Source organism: Pogona vitticeps, chromosome 11 (assembly GCF_051106095.1).
Source record: "Pogona vitticeps strain Pit_001003342236 chromosome 11, PviZW2.1, whole genome shotgun sequence".
Lineage (NCBI taxonomy): Eukaryota > Metazoa > Chordata > Lepidosauria > Squamata > Agamidae > Pogona > Pogona vitticeps.
This window is the reverse complement of record NC_135793.1, coordinates 9,175,416-9,193,975: the sequence shown is the minus strand read 5'-3', so window position 1 is coordinate 9,193,975 and position 18,560 is coordinate 9,175,416. Positions and strand designations below refer to the sequence as shown.

At 43.5% G+C, this 18,560-nt stretch overlaps 1 protein-coding gene across 2 annotated transcripts; it reads left to right on the top strand.

Moving 5' to 3' along the window:
• Window positions 1–4,319: 4,319 nt before the first annotated feature.
• LOC110084937 (uncharacterized) lies at window positions 4,320–18,323 on the top strand. Of its 2 annotated transcripts, none has more exons than XM_072981211.2 (7): window positions 4,320–4,878; window positions 10,659–10,782; window positions 11,773–11,887; window positions 13,708–13,877; window positions 14,736–14,862; window positions 15,652–15,779; window positions 16,267–18,323. In XM_072981211.2, the coding sequence occupies exons 3-7, from the start codon at window positions 11,791–11,793 to the stop codon at window positions 16,984–16,986; spliced, it is 1,242 nt and encodes a 413-aa protein (XP_072837312.2). In that variant the 5' UTR covers window positions 4,320–4,878; window positions 10,659–10,782; window positions 11,773–11,790; the 3' UTR covers window positions 16,987–18,323. The 2 variants fall into 2 exon arrangements, with proteins under 2 accessions (XP_072837312.2, XP_072837311.2); XM_072981210.2 differs by lacking the exon at window positions 4,320–4,878 and adding an exon at window positions 6,780–6,801.
• Window positions 18,324–18,560: the final 237 nt, after the last annotated feature.

Below are 18,560 nucleotides of genomic sequence, written 5' to 3'. Positions count from 1 at the left end.
TCGTTAAAAAAACCCCTGTTTTTTTAATCAGCTTTCGCATATTTGAAATCAATTAAAAAAATTCTAGCTGTATGACACATAGGATGTGCAGCGTTTTTTTTGTTTGTTTGTTTGTTTGCCTAATAATTGTGTGTTTTTGGTTGGAAAATGAGGTATTTTACTTGGCCCCGAGAGGGTTGTTTAATTTAAATCACTTGTGAAATCAGTTTAGTTTGAATTGCTTCTGCATATGTGAATGCCTTTGTTGACGTAAATTGTGTCTGTGGGGTTTGTTAAGTAATGGATGCTAGTATCAAGAGTTTCTGGATGCAGGTAGACCTTGCAGTTTGATCTGTTATACGTGTGTACACACACACACACACACACACACACACACAGAGAGAGAGAGAGAGAGAGAGAGAGAGAGAGAGAGAGAGAGAGAGAGAGAGAGTATATGTATGTAGTGGTTCCCACATCTATCTATCTGTCTGTCTGTCTAATACTGAAATAGCACTGTTCCTCTTTGAAAAAAACACATTCAAATACAGTATAAATATTTTAAATAACACTGGTGGCAGTAGCGGTGAGCGGCTGTGGGAGGCAGCCAGTGCGAGGGCTGGTGGGTGCCACAAACCTGTTGCATCTGAGACGTTGTCCTACCCTTTCCTGCCCACCTTTCATCTGACCGTCACTCACAGCCACTGCTACTGCCAGTGCTGTTTTGAACATTTCTTTTAATTTCTTTTATTTTTTTCAAAGTGGGATAGTGCTATTTCAGCGTTACAAAGATTCAACTGCAAGGTTTTCCTGCATCCCAAAACTCATGATCCTGGCACTCATTACTGGACAAACTCCAAACAGGTGAGCGCACATGCAAGCAGAAGGGCACACAGCCACGGAACGAAGCGTCAAATGCAGATTTTAAAAGCCCACCGAGTCCCCTCAACCAATATGCAGCATAGCTTAAAAATGGGCAAAAATGTGTCCCAAACAGATGCACACACCAACCTAAAAACCTCGTGTCTACCATGTGCCTTTAAACCAACTTCAAAAACCCCAATCCAATACCTCATTTATCTCAATAGTGTAACCATATCCTTAGTTCAGGTTAAAACTCTTGCTAGCAATGCAGTCCGAGGAGAGGTATTTCAAACATTTTGAGTAGAGAGCAAAGCTATGAAGTCACTGGGTGATGGTATTACATGAAAGGGAACCTGGTCATCTGGTGGAGCCAAGCTAAGTCCCCGGGAGGACTGGATTTCTTTGCTAAGACTGGTGGTTCCCACCCTGCTACAACAACATCCGAAAATCAACAAAGAATACTTTTCATTGCATGTGGATTAGACATTCTGTTTGCGCTTATCCTGCAAAGCACTGTTCAAGGACTTGCTGGCATTTCAGCTGAAACCCTGCAAGAGAAAATGCAGAGTGCATAATTCCTTGATTGAACACCTTCAGAGGTTGGCAGCTTGTGGCTCCTTGATGCCTCCATCATCCTTCACCCTCCATTGGTCTAGCTAGGGCTGATGGGGGTTGTAGTCCAGCAATATCCAGAGGTCCACAGGCTCTTCCCAGCTGCAACCAACCTCTTCACAAATATGAGCTGGAACAGTGAGCAAAGGTTTGTGAGACGAGAAGGGGTCAACCCATTTGACCTTGAGTTGACCAAAGTAAAAGGGAGGGCATTGTGAGCAATTCAGTATTCTTGAATGGTGAGACACTCAAGTGTGGTGAGTAGTGGACAGAATGACAGACTAGGATTCAGAAGGCCTAGGTTTGAATCCCTGCTCATTGAAACTCATCGGGCAAGTGGAATTGATAACCTTGTAACCCCTATTGTTGTTAACATACTGTCAAGTCAGAAAGGACTTAAACCCTAACAGGATTTCAAAGAAAGTGAGATATTTAAAGAATGGTTTTACCTGTTCCACTCTCCCGGTCAGGTTCCATGGCCAAGTGGGGATTCGAACCCTAGTCTCCAGAGTCCTAGTTCATCACTCGATCCACTACACCACACAGAGTATCTGAAACCCCCCATTAGGGTTGCTATAAATCAGTTTCGACTTGAAGGCACATAACAACAATTCTTGGACGGCAGTCCCCATTATCCCCAGCTACTAGAGTTGGGAATGGTGGATTACTCTCCAACAATATCTGGAGTGGCACACGTGCCATGCAGTAAAGGAACGTCCTCGGGTAGGGTTGCCAGGCCTCCCAAGTGCCAGCTGAAGTCTCAAGGAACGGCTATGCTCCGAATTACTTGGTTAGCAGAGTTTTACCCAGTTGGTAGACTCCATTTATTTGTACAGTGATGCCTCGCAAGACGAAATTAATTCCGTTTATTAATTAGTTCCATGAGTCGTGTCGTATTGCGAAAATTTAGTCTTCCGAAGCATGGTACTAATGGTTGTGCGATTTAAAACAAACCAAAAGGGGAAAAAAGAGAAAAATCGTTTTGCAAAGCACAGCCATAGAAAAATTCATCTTGTGAGTCACCCCCCCCAAAAAAAAGCAAAACGCTTTCGTCTCTCTCTCTCTCTCTCTCTCTCTCTCTCTCTCTCTCTATCTATCTATCTATCTATCTATCTATCTATCTATCTATCTATCTATCTATCACCCCAATGGTATAAAGTTGCTCCAGTTTGCTGAGATAATTTTTGGGGGCCCTTCCTTGCACCTCCTTAGTAGTAGCAATCACGTCGTAGTAGCAGTCAAGTCAGTTCTGTCTTATGGCAGCCCTTTTCCAGGGTTTTCCAGATTAAGAGTACTGAGAAGTGGTTTCCCATTCCCTTCTTCCGTGGACCGTCCTGGGACAGTGCAGCTGGCCCAAGGCCACCCAGGCTGGCTCTTCTCCCAGAAGGCAGAGCAGTGGGGAATCGAACTCCCAACCTCTGGCTTCAGAACCTGATTCCTAACTCAGCTGAGTTTTTCAGCCACCCTGCACCTCCTCGCTGCAGCAGTCAATGGAGAACAGTCCAAGAACAGACATTTTGGGGATATTCTGCCTAGAAAGGCTCACAACATGTATTTTGCTGCCTTTTAAATACCACTCAACATCTTCCAAGTTGTTAAAAACAAGCTTTATCTCGCCAGCTTTTTATGCTGCTCTGACATTGCCCTGAGAGGTTTGTTTGGTTTCATCAATACATCTTATTGTTTTACTGTGTTATATAACCTGTTCTGGGAACATGTCCAGAGGCGGGAGATGAAACCTTGAAATAACGGTAAAGGAAAAGCTGTGTGACAATACCCCATCCCTGCTTGCATTCGGAAATGAAGGAGGACACTTTAAAAAGGTTGCACTTATGTCTTACAGTACTTGACTTGACAGAGTTCGAGGTAATATGAAGAGATTTCACTTGAAATGTAATCCTCTCCCAGTGAAACAGTATTGTTTGAGATAACTAGTGTCTCAAGGTCACCCAGAGAGCTTCACCATTGAATAGGCATATAAAGAAGATATTCCGGGATCTCTCCATTAGGCTAGAACTTTGGGCCAAAGGTAGAGGGGGGCCCTTTTAGCAGAATGAGAAGGCGGGGCCTCCATTTACAGCAAGCCTGGCTTACTACTTACTTGTGAAGTAAGGGTGCAATTGGACAGGCCTTTAGTCCACTGTTCCTTCTGCTGAGAGGGGACGGGTTGGTTGACTCCTTTTACCAGCAATGACATGATGATGTAACAGCAGGAGCAAACCAAAATGGCCCAAGAGTGTGCCTAACCACACCTTTCTGAGCTTCTCTCAAGGGCTTCTACTTCTGTAGGATACTTCTGTAGGTAGGATCGTTGGGAACAGATCAAAAACTAGCCGTCTTGCTGTCAAGGCTCCTTCTGGTTAGAATTTCCAATATAGTGAAGTGGCTTAATAAGTAAGCCACTTCAGGATACTGGCAAATTGAACACTTCCTCTGCTCTTTGGCGGAAGGGTAGACACAATTGTTTTTTTTTTTTTTTTAAGATTGCAGCAGATTGCTCGGTTATAATTTCTTTTTTTGGATTTGGCTGCGGGCATGTATATATAACTGATGCAGCACATCAGCAATGGTCTACTGCTTTTAAAAAAATCACTTCCTCTACTGCTGCTTCCATAGATCTCAGTCCCCATATTGAAATCACAGAGTCTGAGAACAAAGAAACTAGGAAGATGAATAAAACAACTCCACCTTAGATAAGGAGCAGAGGAAATGTTCGATTTGCCAATATCCTGAAATGGCTTGCTTATTAAGCCGCTTCACAGTATTGGAAATTCCAACCAGAAGGAGCCAGACCAGAAAAGTTGCTTGCTCTGATTGGTTATTTAGATGTGAAGATTCCACCAAATGGTATATCACGCCTTCACCCGACCCCAAGCAACCATATTTGGCCCACACCAGCCCATCTGGCTGCATCCTAAGCAAAGCAATTTGTGCTGCTATCTGTAAGGCAGATCTCTTAAAGGCATTAAGTAAAAAAAAAAATAGTCTTGACACATGACTGCTAGTAAAGATTGGAAAAGTTCCCTTACGTAGACAATAACACCCAGAATTCTTCCACCAGCAGCTTTGCAGTGGTCAGATGGGCTGGAGGATTCTGGCTATGTTCTTTCGGAACTCTGCTGTTCTCCGCAGTCTTTTGAGAAAGGAGCTCTTTTTTCAGCCTAGATGTCCTTGGTGGCTATGATTTTAAGAGGCAGGTATGAGGCTCCGTATTCACCTGGAGTCAGCTGACCTGTGGTGATGTTCTTTGTGAGTCATCTGCTAATAATCCCAAGCAAATTGGCTGCCAGGTAACATTCTGAGACCAGATGGTCTAACCGCAAAGGGGCCGAGCAACCTCTTCATACTCTAGTTTGGAAAAATAAAAGCAGTAATTCATCCTGCACTTCCGTATCAACCAGTGCATACCAAGAAGAGTGATCTAAGGTGGAGTTATTTTGCTCATTCTTCTTGCTAGCTTCTTCCTTGTTGTCAGGCTCTGTAATTTAAATATGGGGGTTAAGACATATGGCCGTAGACCTGGTAGGCTCAAATGAAAAACAATGACTATTGCATTTTGGGCCATCCTTTTCCTCCTTATAATAATAATAATAATAATAATAATAATAATAATAATAATAATAATAATAATAATAATAATAATAATTTATTGTCATTGTAAGTATATACACATACAACGAAATTCACAGACACCCAGAGACCAGACACATGCACACACATAAAATTCCCAAACACCCACTAAAAGTTCCCCACTAAAAATACAAACATCTACACCGCAGGCCAAGTTACACAGTCCAACTAATTATTCACTACTGGTGGTCTTTAAGCTCATTATTAATTGCAATTATAGCTCTGGGATAAAAACTATTGAGAAAACGTGTGGTCCGAGTCTTAATTGTTCTATATCTTCTGCCAGATGGTAACAGTTCAAAAAAGTTATAAGCAGGATGGGAAGAGTCTCTCAGGATGCTATGTGATTTCCTTAGACAGCGGGATGTGAAGATGTCATCCAGGGTTGGTAGCTGGAGCCCGATGATATTCTGGGCAATTTTAATGGTTCTCTGTAGAGCTTTTTTGTCCGCTACAGAGCTACTCCCAAACCATGCCAGAATGCCATAGGTTAGGACACTCTCAATGGTGCTACGATAGTATGACAGAAGCAAATGCTGAGATAAATTTAACTTGCCGAGCATTCTCAGGAAATACAGCCTCTTCTGTGCCTTCTTCATTAGCATGTTGGCATTTATAGTCCATGAGAGGTCCTCTGAGATGTAAGTACCCAGAAATTTAAAACTACCAACTCTCTCCACTTCCTCACCGTTTATGTACAGTGGTAAATGTACATATCTTTTCCTCCTAAAATCAATTATGAGTTCTTTAGTTTTTTTGATGTTAAGTGTGAGATGATTTTCTTTACACCAAAGTATCAACCTTTGTACTTCCTTTCTATAAGCAGACTCATTGTTCTTATTTATGAGCCCCACCACTGTCGTATCATCCGCAAATTTAATAATTGCATTGGTGTTATACAGTGGGGTGCAATCATGTGTGTACAGGGAATAGAGGAAGGGACTTAGCACGCAGCCCTGGGGAGCTCCTGTACTTAGTACCAGGGTAGAAGAATGGTGAGATCCCATCCTTACTGACTGTGGCCTATCTGTCAGAAAATCCTTTATCCACATGCAGATCTCCTGAGGTAATCCCAGGTTGATCATTTTAAAAAACAACCTATTTGGTAGAATGGTATTAAAAGCAGAGCTATAATCCACAAACAACAGCCTCGCATAAGTTCCCTGATGTTCTAAGTGGCTCAATACAGTATGGAGTACAATGGACACAGCATCATCAGTAGATCTATTTTTCCTGTATGCAAATTGCCATGGGTCCAAAGAAGGTGGAAGACTAGCCTTAATGTAATCCAGCACCAATCTCTCAAAACATTTCATAACAACAGATGTTAAAGCTACTGGTCTGTAATCATTGAGAGATACCACAGCTGACTGCTTGGGGACTGGCACTATAATAGATGTCTTCAGGCAAGTAGGGACTGAACACTGCAACAAGGATAGATTGAAAATATCCGTAAAAACTCCAGCTAATTCTGCAGCACAGCCCCTAATAACTCGTCCCATGATTCCATCTGGTCCAGCTGCCTTTCGAACATTAATATTCTGGAAAGCGCGTCTCACATCTGAAATCTGCAGTACTAGTGGTTGTCTGTTGATGGTAGATTCTAGTGATGTATTATAGACAGTAGGTGCTGGAATAATGGTTGTTCCTGTTTCCACCTCAAAACGGCTGAAAAATTGATTTAACTGCTCAGCCAAATGGATTGTTCCTTTCAAGAAGGTAAGTCTTTGATTTCTTAACCTGGCAAGGAAAAGGTTAGTTAAGTCTTTTTGGAGCTTCTCTGGGTGATGGACACATTGCTAGGGGTTATGACGACCTGTTTTTCATTTACAGAGCAAAGAACAACTGTCAATGGATCCCTAAGTCTTTTCTTCAAGCTCTGACTTGGTCTTGTGAGTCAGGCTGCCTGCAGGAACAAGGGCCAATATATTCGTTAGAGTTTTTGAAAAAGGTTTTTGCTTCTTTCCCAAATTTAAGGACTTTCCCAATAGGATCCTTTTTCCTGAGGGATCAGGATCCACTGATTCACTCATGTATGGTCTGAAAATACTAAAAATACTAAAAGAAAAATCCCCCAGACATATACTGTATTTTTCCATGTATAAGATGCCCCCATGTATAAGACGCCCCCCACTTTCCTAACCCAAAATTAAGAAATCTAAGTGCGGCTTAGCAAGTGTAGGGGGAAAGAGATCAAAGCACTGCATGATCGCTTTGATCCCTGCTTTCTCCCTTCGTGCTAAGCCCCGTGGGGCTTTGGAAAAGGAGGGGGAAAGGGATCAAAGCAATCCCGCAACTACATGATTGTTTTGATCTCTTTCCCCCTTATACAGTCATGGGATTGCTTTGATTCTTTCCCCCCTCCTTTTGTTAAGCCCCGTGGGACTTAGCAAGCAGAGGGGAAAGCAGGGATAAAAGCGATCCTGCAGTGCTTTGATCCCTGCTTTCCTTTTGCTAAGGCTTAGCAAGTGAAGGGGAAAGCAGGGATCAAAGCCCTGCAGGAACTATTTGATCCCTGCTTTCCCCTCCACTTGTTTTTGTATTCTCCTCAGCTTACTTCTGTGTATAAGAGGACCCTCAATTTTAGTCTAAAATTTTAGACAAAATATAGTCTTTTACATGGAAAAATACGTTATTTGTAGTGATGTTCTGAGAACTGGACGTTAGAGGGAGCCAGAAACCATGCTACCAGTAGCATTGGTTATTACACTATAATAGTGTTCACTATTATCTGTGTTTTTCAGCATCCACGGGGGGTGAGGTGGGGTTGGAACTGATCTCCCTTGGATACAGGGGTCCTATTGTATTTGTTTCTGCAATGCACCTGATTCATCACTGATAATATTGATATTTTTCCTGCCATCTGTATCATGTAAAGATTGTCTTGCTATGTTCATTGATAAAAATTATGGCTTTGTGTGCTTGTTATGTCCTTCTGTATGTGTGGTTTATTTTTTGGTTTGGTTTGTTCTAGGGGAGAGTTTCTTACTATAGCATTTCCCATTCAAAGTTCATTTCCATGGCCAAAGCTTCACCACTGAAAGCTTTCTGTTTATGGTCTCTCAGCAGAGAAACACCTCCCACAGAAAAGAGTCCCAGAAGAGAAGCTCTAGCAGATATTACTTTATTCACATATTTAAAAGGAGGTTCTAGATTTTTTTAAAAGGAGAGAAGCAATTTTCAAGAGGTTGTGCAGGCTGGACATGAATCCTAGAAAGGTTTATTTTCCTTCCCATTGAACAGGCGCGAAGGGAGGTGCAACGTTTCCTCATCTGGAAGAACCATCAGTCTGGAGAAAACTGCACTTGGCCACACTTGTGAATTTCAGTGATCCAATAAGTAATTGCACAAGCCTAAATATTGTATCTCTGCTTCACTCTTCCAAAAGTGAAGACACAGTTCCCTCTGAAAGGTGCATTAGAGCAGTGGTCCCCAACCTTTTGAACACCGCGGACCAGTTGGGGAAAGTGGGGCACTTCCTTGCCTTCCCCAACCGGCACTTGAGTGGGCGCGCACACACTCACGTGCATGCGCAGAGGGGGGCACTCAGGGGGCACTTGCATGAAGGGTGGGGGTGCTTGCATGGGCGCACAAAGGGGCTGTACAGGGAAGTGCGTGTGGGTGGGAGATCTGTCTCCATCTCCTGGTCCGGCCCAAGCCACAGACTGTCACCGGCCGCAGACCGGGGGTTGGGGACCCCTGCATTAGAGCACTTTGTATCATGTTTCTTCACTCAGACAGCCCCTGTATGCAACTTTAAGTTGAGTTCTGACTACTTCCTGTTTAATTTTTGTGGTTTTTTTTTTCTCACATGGAGAGCCTGTTGTAGCCTGCAGTGAATGCTGGGAATGGAAAACTGGTTCTCGGACTCTCCCAGTTGCTCTCAAACTAATGTATAGAAATAGTGCTTCCTTCTGAAGATTGCATGCATGTGTAAAAGAAACCATCTTTGAATTCTACAGTTTTACATAGCGGGTCTGAAAATTAGGTAAATACTACCTCACATGAACAACAACACATAACATATTACACCGAGTTGTGATTTATTTAACAAAAATAAAACCAAAATGGAGAAGAACTAAGTATACCCATATTATTTCCATAGGAATTAAGAGGCTAAGTAGCAGCCAATTGCTGCTAACCAAATGCCCTTGAATAATTGATCATCAGAAAGTGTGACCACCTCTATAAAAGCTGAAGCTTTAGCAGTATGCTGGTCTAGAGCATTCAGGTGTGTGTTAACAGACCTGGAGGAAACACATCAGCAATGAAGAAGCAATTGTTGCTGCCCACCAATCTGGGAAGGATTATAAGGCCATTTGCAAACAATCTAAAATCCATTTTTCTACAGTGAGGAAAATTATTCACAAGTGGAAAGCTTTTTAAACAGTTGCCAATCTTCCCAGGAGTGGATGTCCAAGCAAATTCACCCCCAAGTCAGACCATGCAATGCTCAGAGAAATTGCCAAAACCCCAAGAGTTGCATCTCAGACTCGGCAGGTCTCGGTTAGCATGTTAAAAGTTGAAGTTAATGAAAGTACAATTAGAAATACTGAACAAGTGTGTTTGGTTTGGAAGGGTTGCCAGGAGAAATCCTCTTCTCTCTAAAAAGAATATGGCAGCAAGGTTTTGCAAAGTTGCATCTGGACAAGCCACAAGACTTCTGGAACAATGTCTTTTGGACACACAGGATCAAAGTAGAGATGTTTGGTCATAATACATAGTGCTATGTTGGACAAAAACCAAACACAGTGTATCAGCACACATACCTCATACCAACTGTCAAGCACGGTGATGGAAGGATGATGATTTGGACTTGTTTTGCAACCATAGGACCTGGGCACCTTGCAGTCATACCAAAAACGATTACTTCAAGTTATTGCTGCTACAAGTTCTTGAATTCTATGGTGTACTTTGTTTTTCACACATGGCTTGTTCATTTTGGCTTGACTTTTGACAAATCGATAATGACACAGTGTAATATGTCATGTATTGTTGTTCATCTGAGGTGGTATTTACCTAATTTTTAGACTTGCTAAGGACCAGATGAATTTGTATTATGTCCTGATATGCAAAACTATAGAATTCAAGGAAGGTGTACTTTCTTTTTTTGCATGACAATATGTGTGCATGCAAATGAAAGAAAACTCGGTTCTTGGAGCAGAGAAGGTCCCACTAAAGTTGGCCTTTTGTTTATGTTTTTGTTTTGTTTGCCTTTTGCGGGGGGATCCTGTTTCTAATAACACATACACCCATAGGTATAGAGTACTCAGAATTGTTTTACCAGTGACTTTTTCCTGGGGTGCTCTGGGACTTTGCAGCTTGCCCAAGGCCACCCAGGCTGGCTCTGCCCCCAGGAGGCACAGTGAGGAATTGAACTCCCCAAAAGCCTGGTGGTCCAACTCTGTGGGCTATAATACCAGGCACTGACACTTTGTTATGTAACCTCACCTGGCCACGGAGATTTATATAAGTACACTGCACCCGCCAGTATCTGAAGAAATGGATGTTCAGCCACGAAAGCTCACATTGATCAACGTGCTTAGTCTGGTTTCTTTTCTTTCTCCTTATCTAAGGAATGTTGCTTCTTCCACCACAGAATGTAACACTAATCTCTGAGAATTTTTACACGTTTTTGATATGGCATCCAGCTCCAGGCTCAACCAGCAACACTCAGTATGAAGTGGAGAGACATAATGGGTAGGTTGGAACTTTAGTCTTTTTCCTTTGACAATGGAGAAGTGTTTATTTACTTTATGACTGGAAATACCCCGCATCCTCTAAAATAAGACCTAACCTAAAAATAAGCCCTAGTATGACTTTTCAGGATGCTCGTCATATATGCCCTACCCCAAAAATAAGCCCCAGTTGAGTGAAACCCTGCCCTCCATCCTTGTGCAGCAACCAGAAAAAGATGACATGATTGTATTTGAATAAATGTAGATTGTTGTACATGAAAAAATAAAACATCCCCTGAAAATAAGCCTCTTTTGGAGCCAAAATTAATATAAAACCCTGTCTTATTTTCGAGGAAACATGGTATACGGCCCTTCAGATGTCACAAGTCAAAGGATGCCCTCAGCAAACATGGCAGGTGACTCTGAGAATTAGTACAGTAATAATAAATAATTATGTGACATCAAGTCAAGTCTGATTTATGGCAACCTTTTTCATGGTGTTCCATGTAGAAAATACTCAGAAGTGGTTTCCCATTCCCTTCCTCTAGGGGGCAGCCTTGGGACCGTGCAGATTGGCCAAGGCAACACAGGCTGGCTGTACTCACAAGAGGCATAGTGGGGAATTGAACTCCCAACCTCTGAGTCTAACTCATCTAGCTCCACCATAGTTACAGCCCCGACAAGCACAGTCAAACCAATAATAATCTTAGAACTGCTGGAAAGGGACCCTAGGGATGACCGAGTCCAGCCCCTGTCAAGGAGGCCCAGTGGGGAATCGAACTCCCAACCCTCTGGCTCAGCAGCCAGATACTTAAACCACTGAGCTATCCAGCCATCTATGAGTCCAAGAATTACAGGGCAAAAATGGAACTTCTTGCTGTTTTGTCACGACCCTTCTAAATATTAACGTTGTTTCTATCCTGCTATAGAACCCTAAAACCAGAGACTTTATGCTACGTAAGCACTTGAATAGACAAGACTTCATTGGAGGGCTGCGTTTTCTGTTTTTAAGTAACAGATCTTCTCCTGGATGGGTCAAAGAGACGTCCTGCCGAGGGAACAATCTGAAAGTGATCCAGAGCTGTCAGCTGCATCTGCCAGATTTATACACCCACTACTATGCCAGGGTGAGAGCCCAGGATGGATCTAGGTGGTCTGATTGGGCCAATTCGAATACACTGCAGCTATATAAAGACAGTAAGGAAATGTTTTCTGCTCTGATTTTGAAGAAGGGGAAACAGCTGGTGGGTGCAAGCAAGCCCCCTCCATCTAATGTGGTTTAATCTACACCACAGCCCCTTTCCTTTGGATTCTGCTCTACTGATCCCCTGCTTTCCTTTTATGGTTCATTGGAAAGCTGGTGGGCTGTTGTACAACACTGGGGGGGGGGGGGGGGAGAAACAGTTTTCAAAAGTTCTCTGTAACATACAAACACATTCACACATACAATGGAGACATGGTAGTGAACTTAATTTGTCAGAGTGGTTTCTATTTCACATCGGTTTTTGTTTTAAAATCTAGAACTAAACTAGTCTATCACTGTAGTGATAAGGTGATACAGCGCTAAACTTGATAGTTTCTGTAAAATAAAATAAAATTAAAAAACACTTTGGAGTGACTACGAAGAAGACCATGGGGGTGAGTGTTCCCCATGTCTAAAACATCACACCCCGCTCAGTGTGTCACCAGAATATCACCCACAGCCATGCCCTCCATCCTTTGGGAGAACAAAGTAACTTATCACACGGAGGAAACTCCATTCAACTCGTTTCAGCTTGAAAAAAGTAGAAGACCCAGGTTCTACTCTGCACTGGGAGCAAAAAGAGGTTTTGCTCTGATTCAGGTTGGCTTTTGCATCATGTAAAACAAAGATGAATTCTTCCCTTTTACACCTGTTAACAGATCCTGCAATATTTGACCATGTGGTCACAGCCACAGTGATCATTCTGATAACAGTGGTTATGAACACGCATGAGTAGTGCGTCCTTGCACGTATGAGGTGCTTAATGAATGTAGGGTGATAAAAAGCCTTTGTCCCATTTCAAGCCACTGAAGATAGAGTTGAGTTGACAATGATAAAATGGGCAAGTAACTTTGGTTATAATATTGATATTGATCATTGGACGGTGATGTGGAAAGAGTGTTATAAAATGATTAAGCCGGTAAACGTAAGAGAAAATATCCTCAAAATGTTTTACAGATGGCAGTACACCCCTGTAAAGCTGGCAAAAATGTCAGAGGGTAGCAGCAATGTTTGTTGAAAATGTAAAAAAAAAAAAAGTAGGAACTTATTATCATATGTGGTGGACATGTGAAAAAGCCAAGGGTTATTGGTTACAGCTGTGGGAAATAATAAAAGGAGTCAACAGGAATTAAATTTCAAACCTGAAATAACACTACTAAATATTATGCCAGAAATTACTGATAAGAAAATTAAATATTGTTTGATATATATATTTATAGCGGCTAGGTTACTCTGGGCCCAAAAATGGAAAAGTGAAGACATACCTATGATAGAGGAGTTCCTGAAGAAGCTGTTGGATATTATAGAACCAGACACACTTTCAGAAGCACTACGAGAACAACCAAGGGACTATGCAAAACAAAGCTGGAACTTAATATATGTTTGGGCCCCGGGACAGATCAAAGCTTAGGGCAAAATGATTTATGTGGGGTTTTTTTCAGTGCTCTCTGGAAACTTGGGAAATTTTGGACTTAATGAGGTTGGAATCTCTGTCCTCAAAAGGGGGAGGGGGGAATTTTTTTTCTCATTTCTTTTTCTATTTTTTTAATCTTATATTGTATTTTGTTTGTAGTTGGCAGAAGTATATGTTCAAATAAAAAAATAATTTAGTCTAAAAAAAAAGAGATAAGAGTTGAGTCCACCAAAATTCTGACAGGCGAAAGGGGACTGGCTAATAGTGCCTCTTTTCTTTTTTCTCCTTAGCAGTTATTGGTCCCCTTAATCTATCTCTGGTGGTAGCCGACCATGATCTTACTGTGTCTGTGTCTATGCCTCGGACCCCCCTGAAGACAAGTGAGAACCTCAAGGTCATGAAAGTTCTGCGCATCCTGGTCGCCCTTCAGAGAGAGAACAAAACCATCCAGAAAGTAATGGTGCGTCAAGACATCGGCGGGTGTGAGCTTTTTCTTTTCTTCTTTCTGTTATGGTTGAACTCAGTTTCAACCTCCCCCCTGTTTGATTATTTTTTCCTTAGGGATTTTATGGTGGAGGTGGAATCAGAACCAGGAATTCCCAAAATCATGGTTCAAGTTTTAGCAGTGAGGTTGCACCAGAATGATCTAATGAAGGTTATTGCATAGCTGTACATGAAGATTTCCAGGAAGAAATCAATAGTGAAAGCAGGCCAGAGTCTGGGTTCTGGAGAATGGACTCTAAAACCTGACCCTTGGGCCAAAATCTAAGACTAGGCAGCTCTCGCAAGTACACTCCTTTGCAGACCAAAAAAGATGCAAAGCTGAACCTGAAATCTGTCCATAACTCTGTCGGAAGCAAAGAGGCCCTCTGAACTGGCTGAGAGCAGAAACACAGGAAACATGGACCCCTCTTTATATAAGCAAAATGGGGGGGGGGATCACATTTGAAGATTCTACCATTTCCAAAATGAGAGAAACCGTATCCAGGGTTTATTTATTAAAAAGTATGTTCTAAGTTATTCTTCAGTGAACGTTGTGATAGTCTGTACAATGTACTCTCAGGGGAGCGAGAGGTTGGAAGTTCAATTCCCCCGCTGCGCCTCCTTGAGCCGGAAGGGATCCATAGGGTCCCTTCCAGCTCCGCTATTCTAACATGATGATGATTTGGCATTTTCTGTCCACTGGAATTATCACTGGAAATGCATTGGGTTTGTTATACATGAACACTTTATACCCTCTCGAGCAGGGCGTTCTCCCTTTGTTGTTTCCAAGTATGCGGAAGACCGTGTTGACCTCCTCTCCGTTTTTCTCCCCAAGGTGGGTTACAAGCTTGGCAGAATGAACCACACATTTGAGAACATAAAACCGAATGTAAACTACTGTGTCCAAGCAACAGTGGTCCACCAGCCAGCCAAGGAGGCTGTGCAGTGTATCAAGTGCCCAGGTAAGAGCGACTGGGGTCCTTACTATGGTGGCTTAGTTTTGTGACACGTGTTCATTTTAATTCAGTATGTTATAATAATGATGATTTCAGAACTGCAGAGTTGGAAGGGACCCTAAAGGTCATCAAGTCCAGCCCCTGTCAAGGAAGCATAGTGGGGAACTGAACTCCCAACCTCTGGATCCAAAGCCAGATGCTTTAAACCACTGACCTATCCAGCAGTTCCTGTTTTTATCCTGCCATTCCTTCCCTTGTTTATTCTCTCAACATCTCTACAAGGGAGGCCAAGAAGAAAGAATGACTGTTCCAAAAATCACCCAGTGAGTCTGTTCTCCACCCTAGTACTCTAATCACAACCCCACAGTGGCTCACCCACTTCCCATGCCATATTGCAGGTCCAGTGAGTCAATGAGCAAAAGTCCTCTGTGGCTGGTAAAAATGCCCTTGGACAGGTGAGGTTCTCTGCTCCTCCAGACCTTGGGAGTCTTGGTTTTTTGGACTACAAGTCCCAGAAACCCCCAGGGGGCTGTGAAAAGGGCAACAACCCAAAAGAACAACAGCTGACAGTCCCGGCTGTTCTCCTGTGCATCAGACACAGTGTGGAAAACTACTATATTGGTTTGCAACTCCCAGCTTGTAGTAAATACAGCTAGTCACTTTTTTAACGTAGCCTGTAATCTCAGAGGGCATCCAAGGAAAAAAAGCATAGAAAGATGCCAGAATATAATTAGATTAATTGGAGAAAGGTCATTCCTAGCCACTCACTGCCCGTTGTTCCTGTTCTTTTTTCAGATGATGTCTGGACTCCTTTTGTTATAGCATCTCTCACCCTGGGAGGGTTCATCCTTTTGGGTGCGGTTGGCGGGGCTGTCTCTAAGCACCACCTGCAAACTTCAGAAATTGTCCTCCCCCAGTCACTGGTGAGTGGAAGGGCTGTGGTTCTCCTTGGCACGTGCATAGACCCGTGCGCACCCTATTGGATGCGATCTCTGGGGTTATCTTGCAGGGCAGGTCCCCACTACAAGGCAGAGCGTGGTGGCTCCCTTCGACGGTAGATGCTGGGAGGCGTCAAGACAGCTTGTCGTGCAGTCTTTGAGGCTGGCCCGCCATCTCCATGTGTGGCAGAGGTGGTTTGCCCATCACTGCAGCTGGACATGGATACAACTGTTGTCCAGTTGGCTATTGCGCATGGAATGGGGAGGGTCCCCCAGCCCTCATCTTGTTCTCTGCCTCGGGCAGCAGAATGTCTTGAGGCTGGCTCTGTTAGAGGCAGGACTTGGGTGTTTCTCCCGAGGACATCCAAGAATGCAAGGGTCAAAAAACCACACTGGAAAGGGAATGGGGGGTGTCTCAAGGAGACGGGGGTTAGGACTGACACTGGACTAACGGTTTGCACACTGTTCACAGACATTTCAGAACACAAATCGGTCAGCTTTGAGAGCTGTCCTCCCTCTGGACGGGGACTCCCCTTCCCTCTCGGCCATGTGCTTCTTTTCTCATCACCGCATCCTGAACCAGCAGGAAAGAGGCCGGATCCAGTTCATTCCAGGGGGCTGCAACACCCAGCGACAGAGCATCTACTGTGCCAATGTTCTGCGCCAGGCTCCCCTGGGCGACAGGGACTCTGCTCTATTGTCGGGGGCCTTTGGAGACACTTCCTCCTCCGGAGAGTCCCTGGGAGAGGAATACCTGACAGAGGTGAATTCTAGAACGGCTCCAGAGCACTTCGAATCATCCCTCCACTCATCTCCTGCAACAGGAGGACTTCATCCTCATGGCATGAGGAGAGGATCCAGGGAACGGGCATGTGAAATGGGCAGCCAAAGCGAGCAAATGAGGTGGACCTCTTTGCCCAGGGCTGATGTTCCCCTAGACTCTTTGAAACTGCAAAACGTTCTGGATCTACAAGGTCTCGTACAGGATCCAGGCACTTATCTTCCACTCGAAGGCTGCCGTGCTTACTCAGGGACCCAGCTCCAACGGGCCATGGAATCCCTTGCATGCCAGGAACAATGTGGCCTCTCCAAAGATAGGGAAGGCCGTCATGACTCCAGACTCCTGGAAGGCAGAGATGCACATACAAGGAGGTTCCCGGGCTATGAATCCCGCCCACCCATCCTTTTCTGAAAACTGACGTTCTGAATTTATTTTATTTATTTGGTCCTGAGTATTGGTTTTTAGCCACTTTTGAGACTGATGCACCTTAAAAGAAACACTAGTGATAGATCTCTAGGCACATCCGGTGTATACTACAAAGAGAGCTGCTCTGTGTGTGCCATTCACCGTTTTCAGGCCCAAGCTATATGTTATAGATAGTTCATTATTAGAAGCTGTTAGTGCTCCAGCAGTGGGAGTCGCACGGACCTTTGTGAGTCAGCGAGCATAGCTGCAGACAAGACCGATGCTTGCCTCTCATTGAGCAGCCACAAAACAAAACAAAGCCAGCTAATTTGTTAACTAACAGGAGGAATGAAAAGCTACTGCTGTTGACATGAAGCATTCTCAATGTTTGTGGGTTACTTGTAATGTACACTTGACCTAGAATTAAAGGCAAGAGGGATGAAGGAGCTTCTTCACAGCTTGTTTGAATACCTGCGCTAAAAGAGCAAGACGTGGGCCAGTGGGAAGGCAGCAGCTCTTCACACAGCTGTGGGGCCACCACCAAAATGGTAACTCATCTTTACCAATGGATAGAGGACCAGACCCACTGAACGTAGTTTTGAAAGGATTATCTGTTTTTGTGTGTGTGTCATTTGTTTGATCCGTTTTAGTATTTGTATACTCACTGTTTTTACCTTTATACTGTTTGACTCGGCAGGGGATTAGAACCTAGAACTAGCCAGATATGGGTCCAGCACTCTGATCACTGCACCACACTACCTCCTGGGCTAGCTTGGCCGCCACGTGCAATTAATTCTCTATCTCCTAACAGGCTACAGCCTGTTTTCAGGAGCTTCTTCTCTAAGAACCTGGTACAGTTATTACTTTGGGCGACTAGAACCCCTCAGCCATCAAGGCCACTGCTACCCATGCTGCCTGGAGGATTCTGGGAGTTGTAGTCCAAAATAATAATAATAATAATTTTGCCAAGCATTTCTTTTGCCGCGTGGCAGCCAGAGAAGTCAGATCCTGTCAAATATTTTTCATCTGAACATTTCTGACATCCGGTAAACAGCTGAAAATTGAACACGGGGGGGGGGGGAGAGGAAAAGTTGTTGTGAGAATCAAATCCCAAAATAAATGATGGCGTCCAGGGAAAAATGGATGGGTGCTCAGCTTCATCCGTCTCACCTCCATCCTTCACTGATTGGGAAGAGAGGTGCTGCTGAGGGGAAATGAGTCTGTCAGTGCTGAAGGTGACAAATGAGTTAATAAGCAGGTACTGTGTCTTCTCTAAAAAGATGCAGGGAGACCATTTGTCTGATTCTCTACAGTTGCAGAGTTTTTCAATTTTTGGTTATATACCTCTAGCTGCACAACAAAAGTGCAGGGACTCACAGAACAGAATTAGCTTCGTGTTCCTCACATTCTCCCACATTCCCCGCCTCTTTTTCTTCATCAACTGGCATTTACAGTCTCAGTCACTCGTTCTGACATTAGAATGAGAAGGAATAAAAGGTTTCATTTACTTACGGTTGAACAGATAACAGCGAACTGAGAATAAACATGACTGGTTTGAGCAGCAGGCTTTAACACACTAC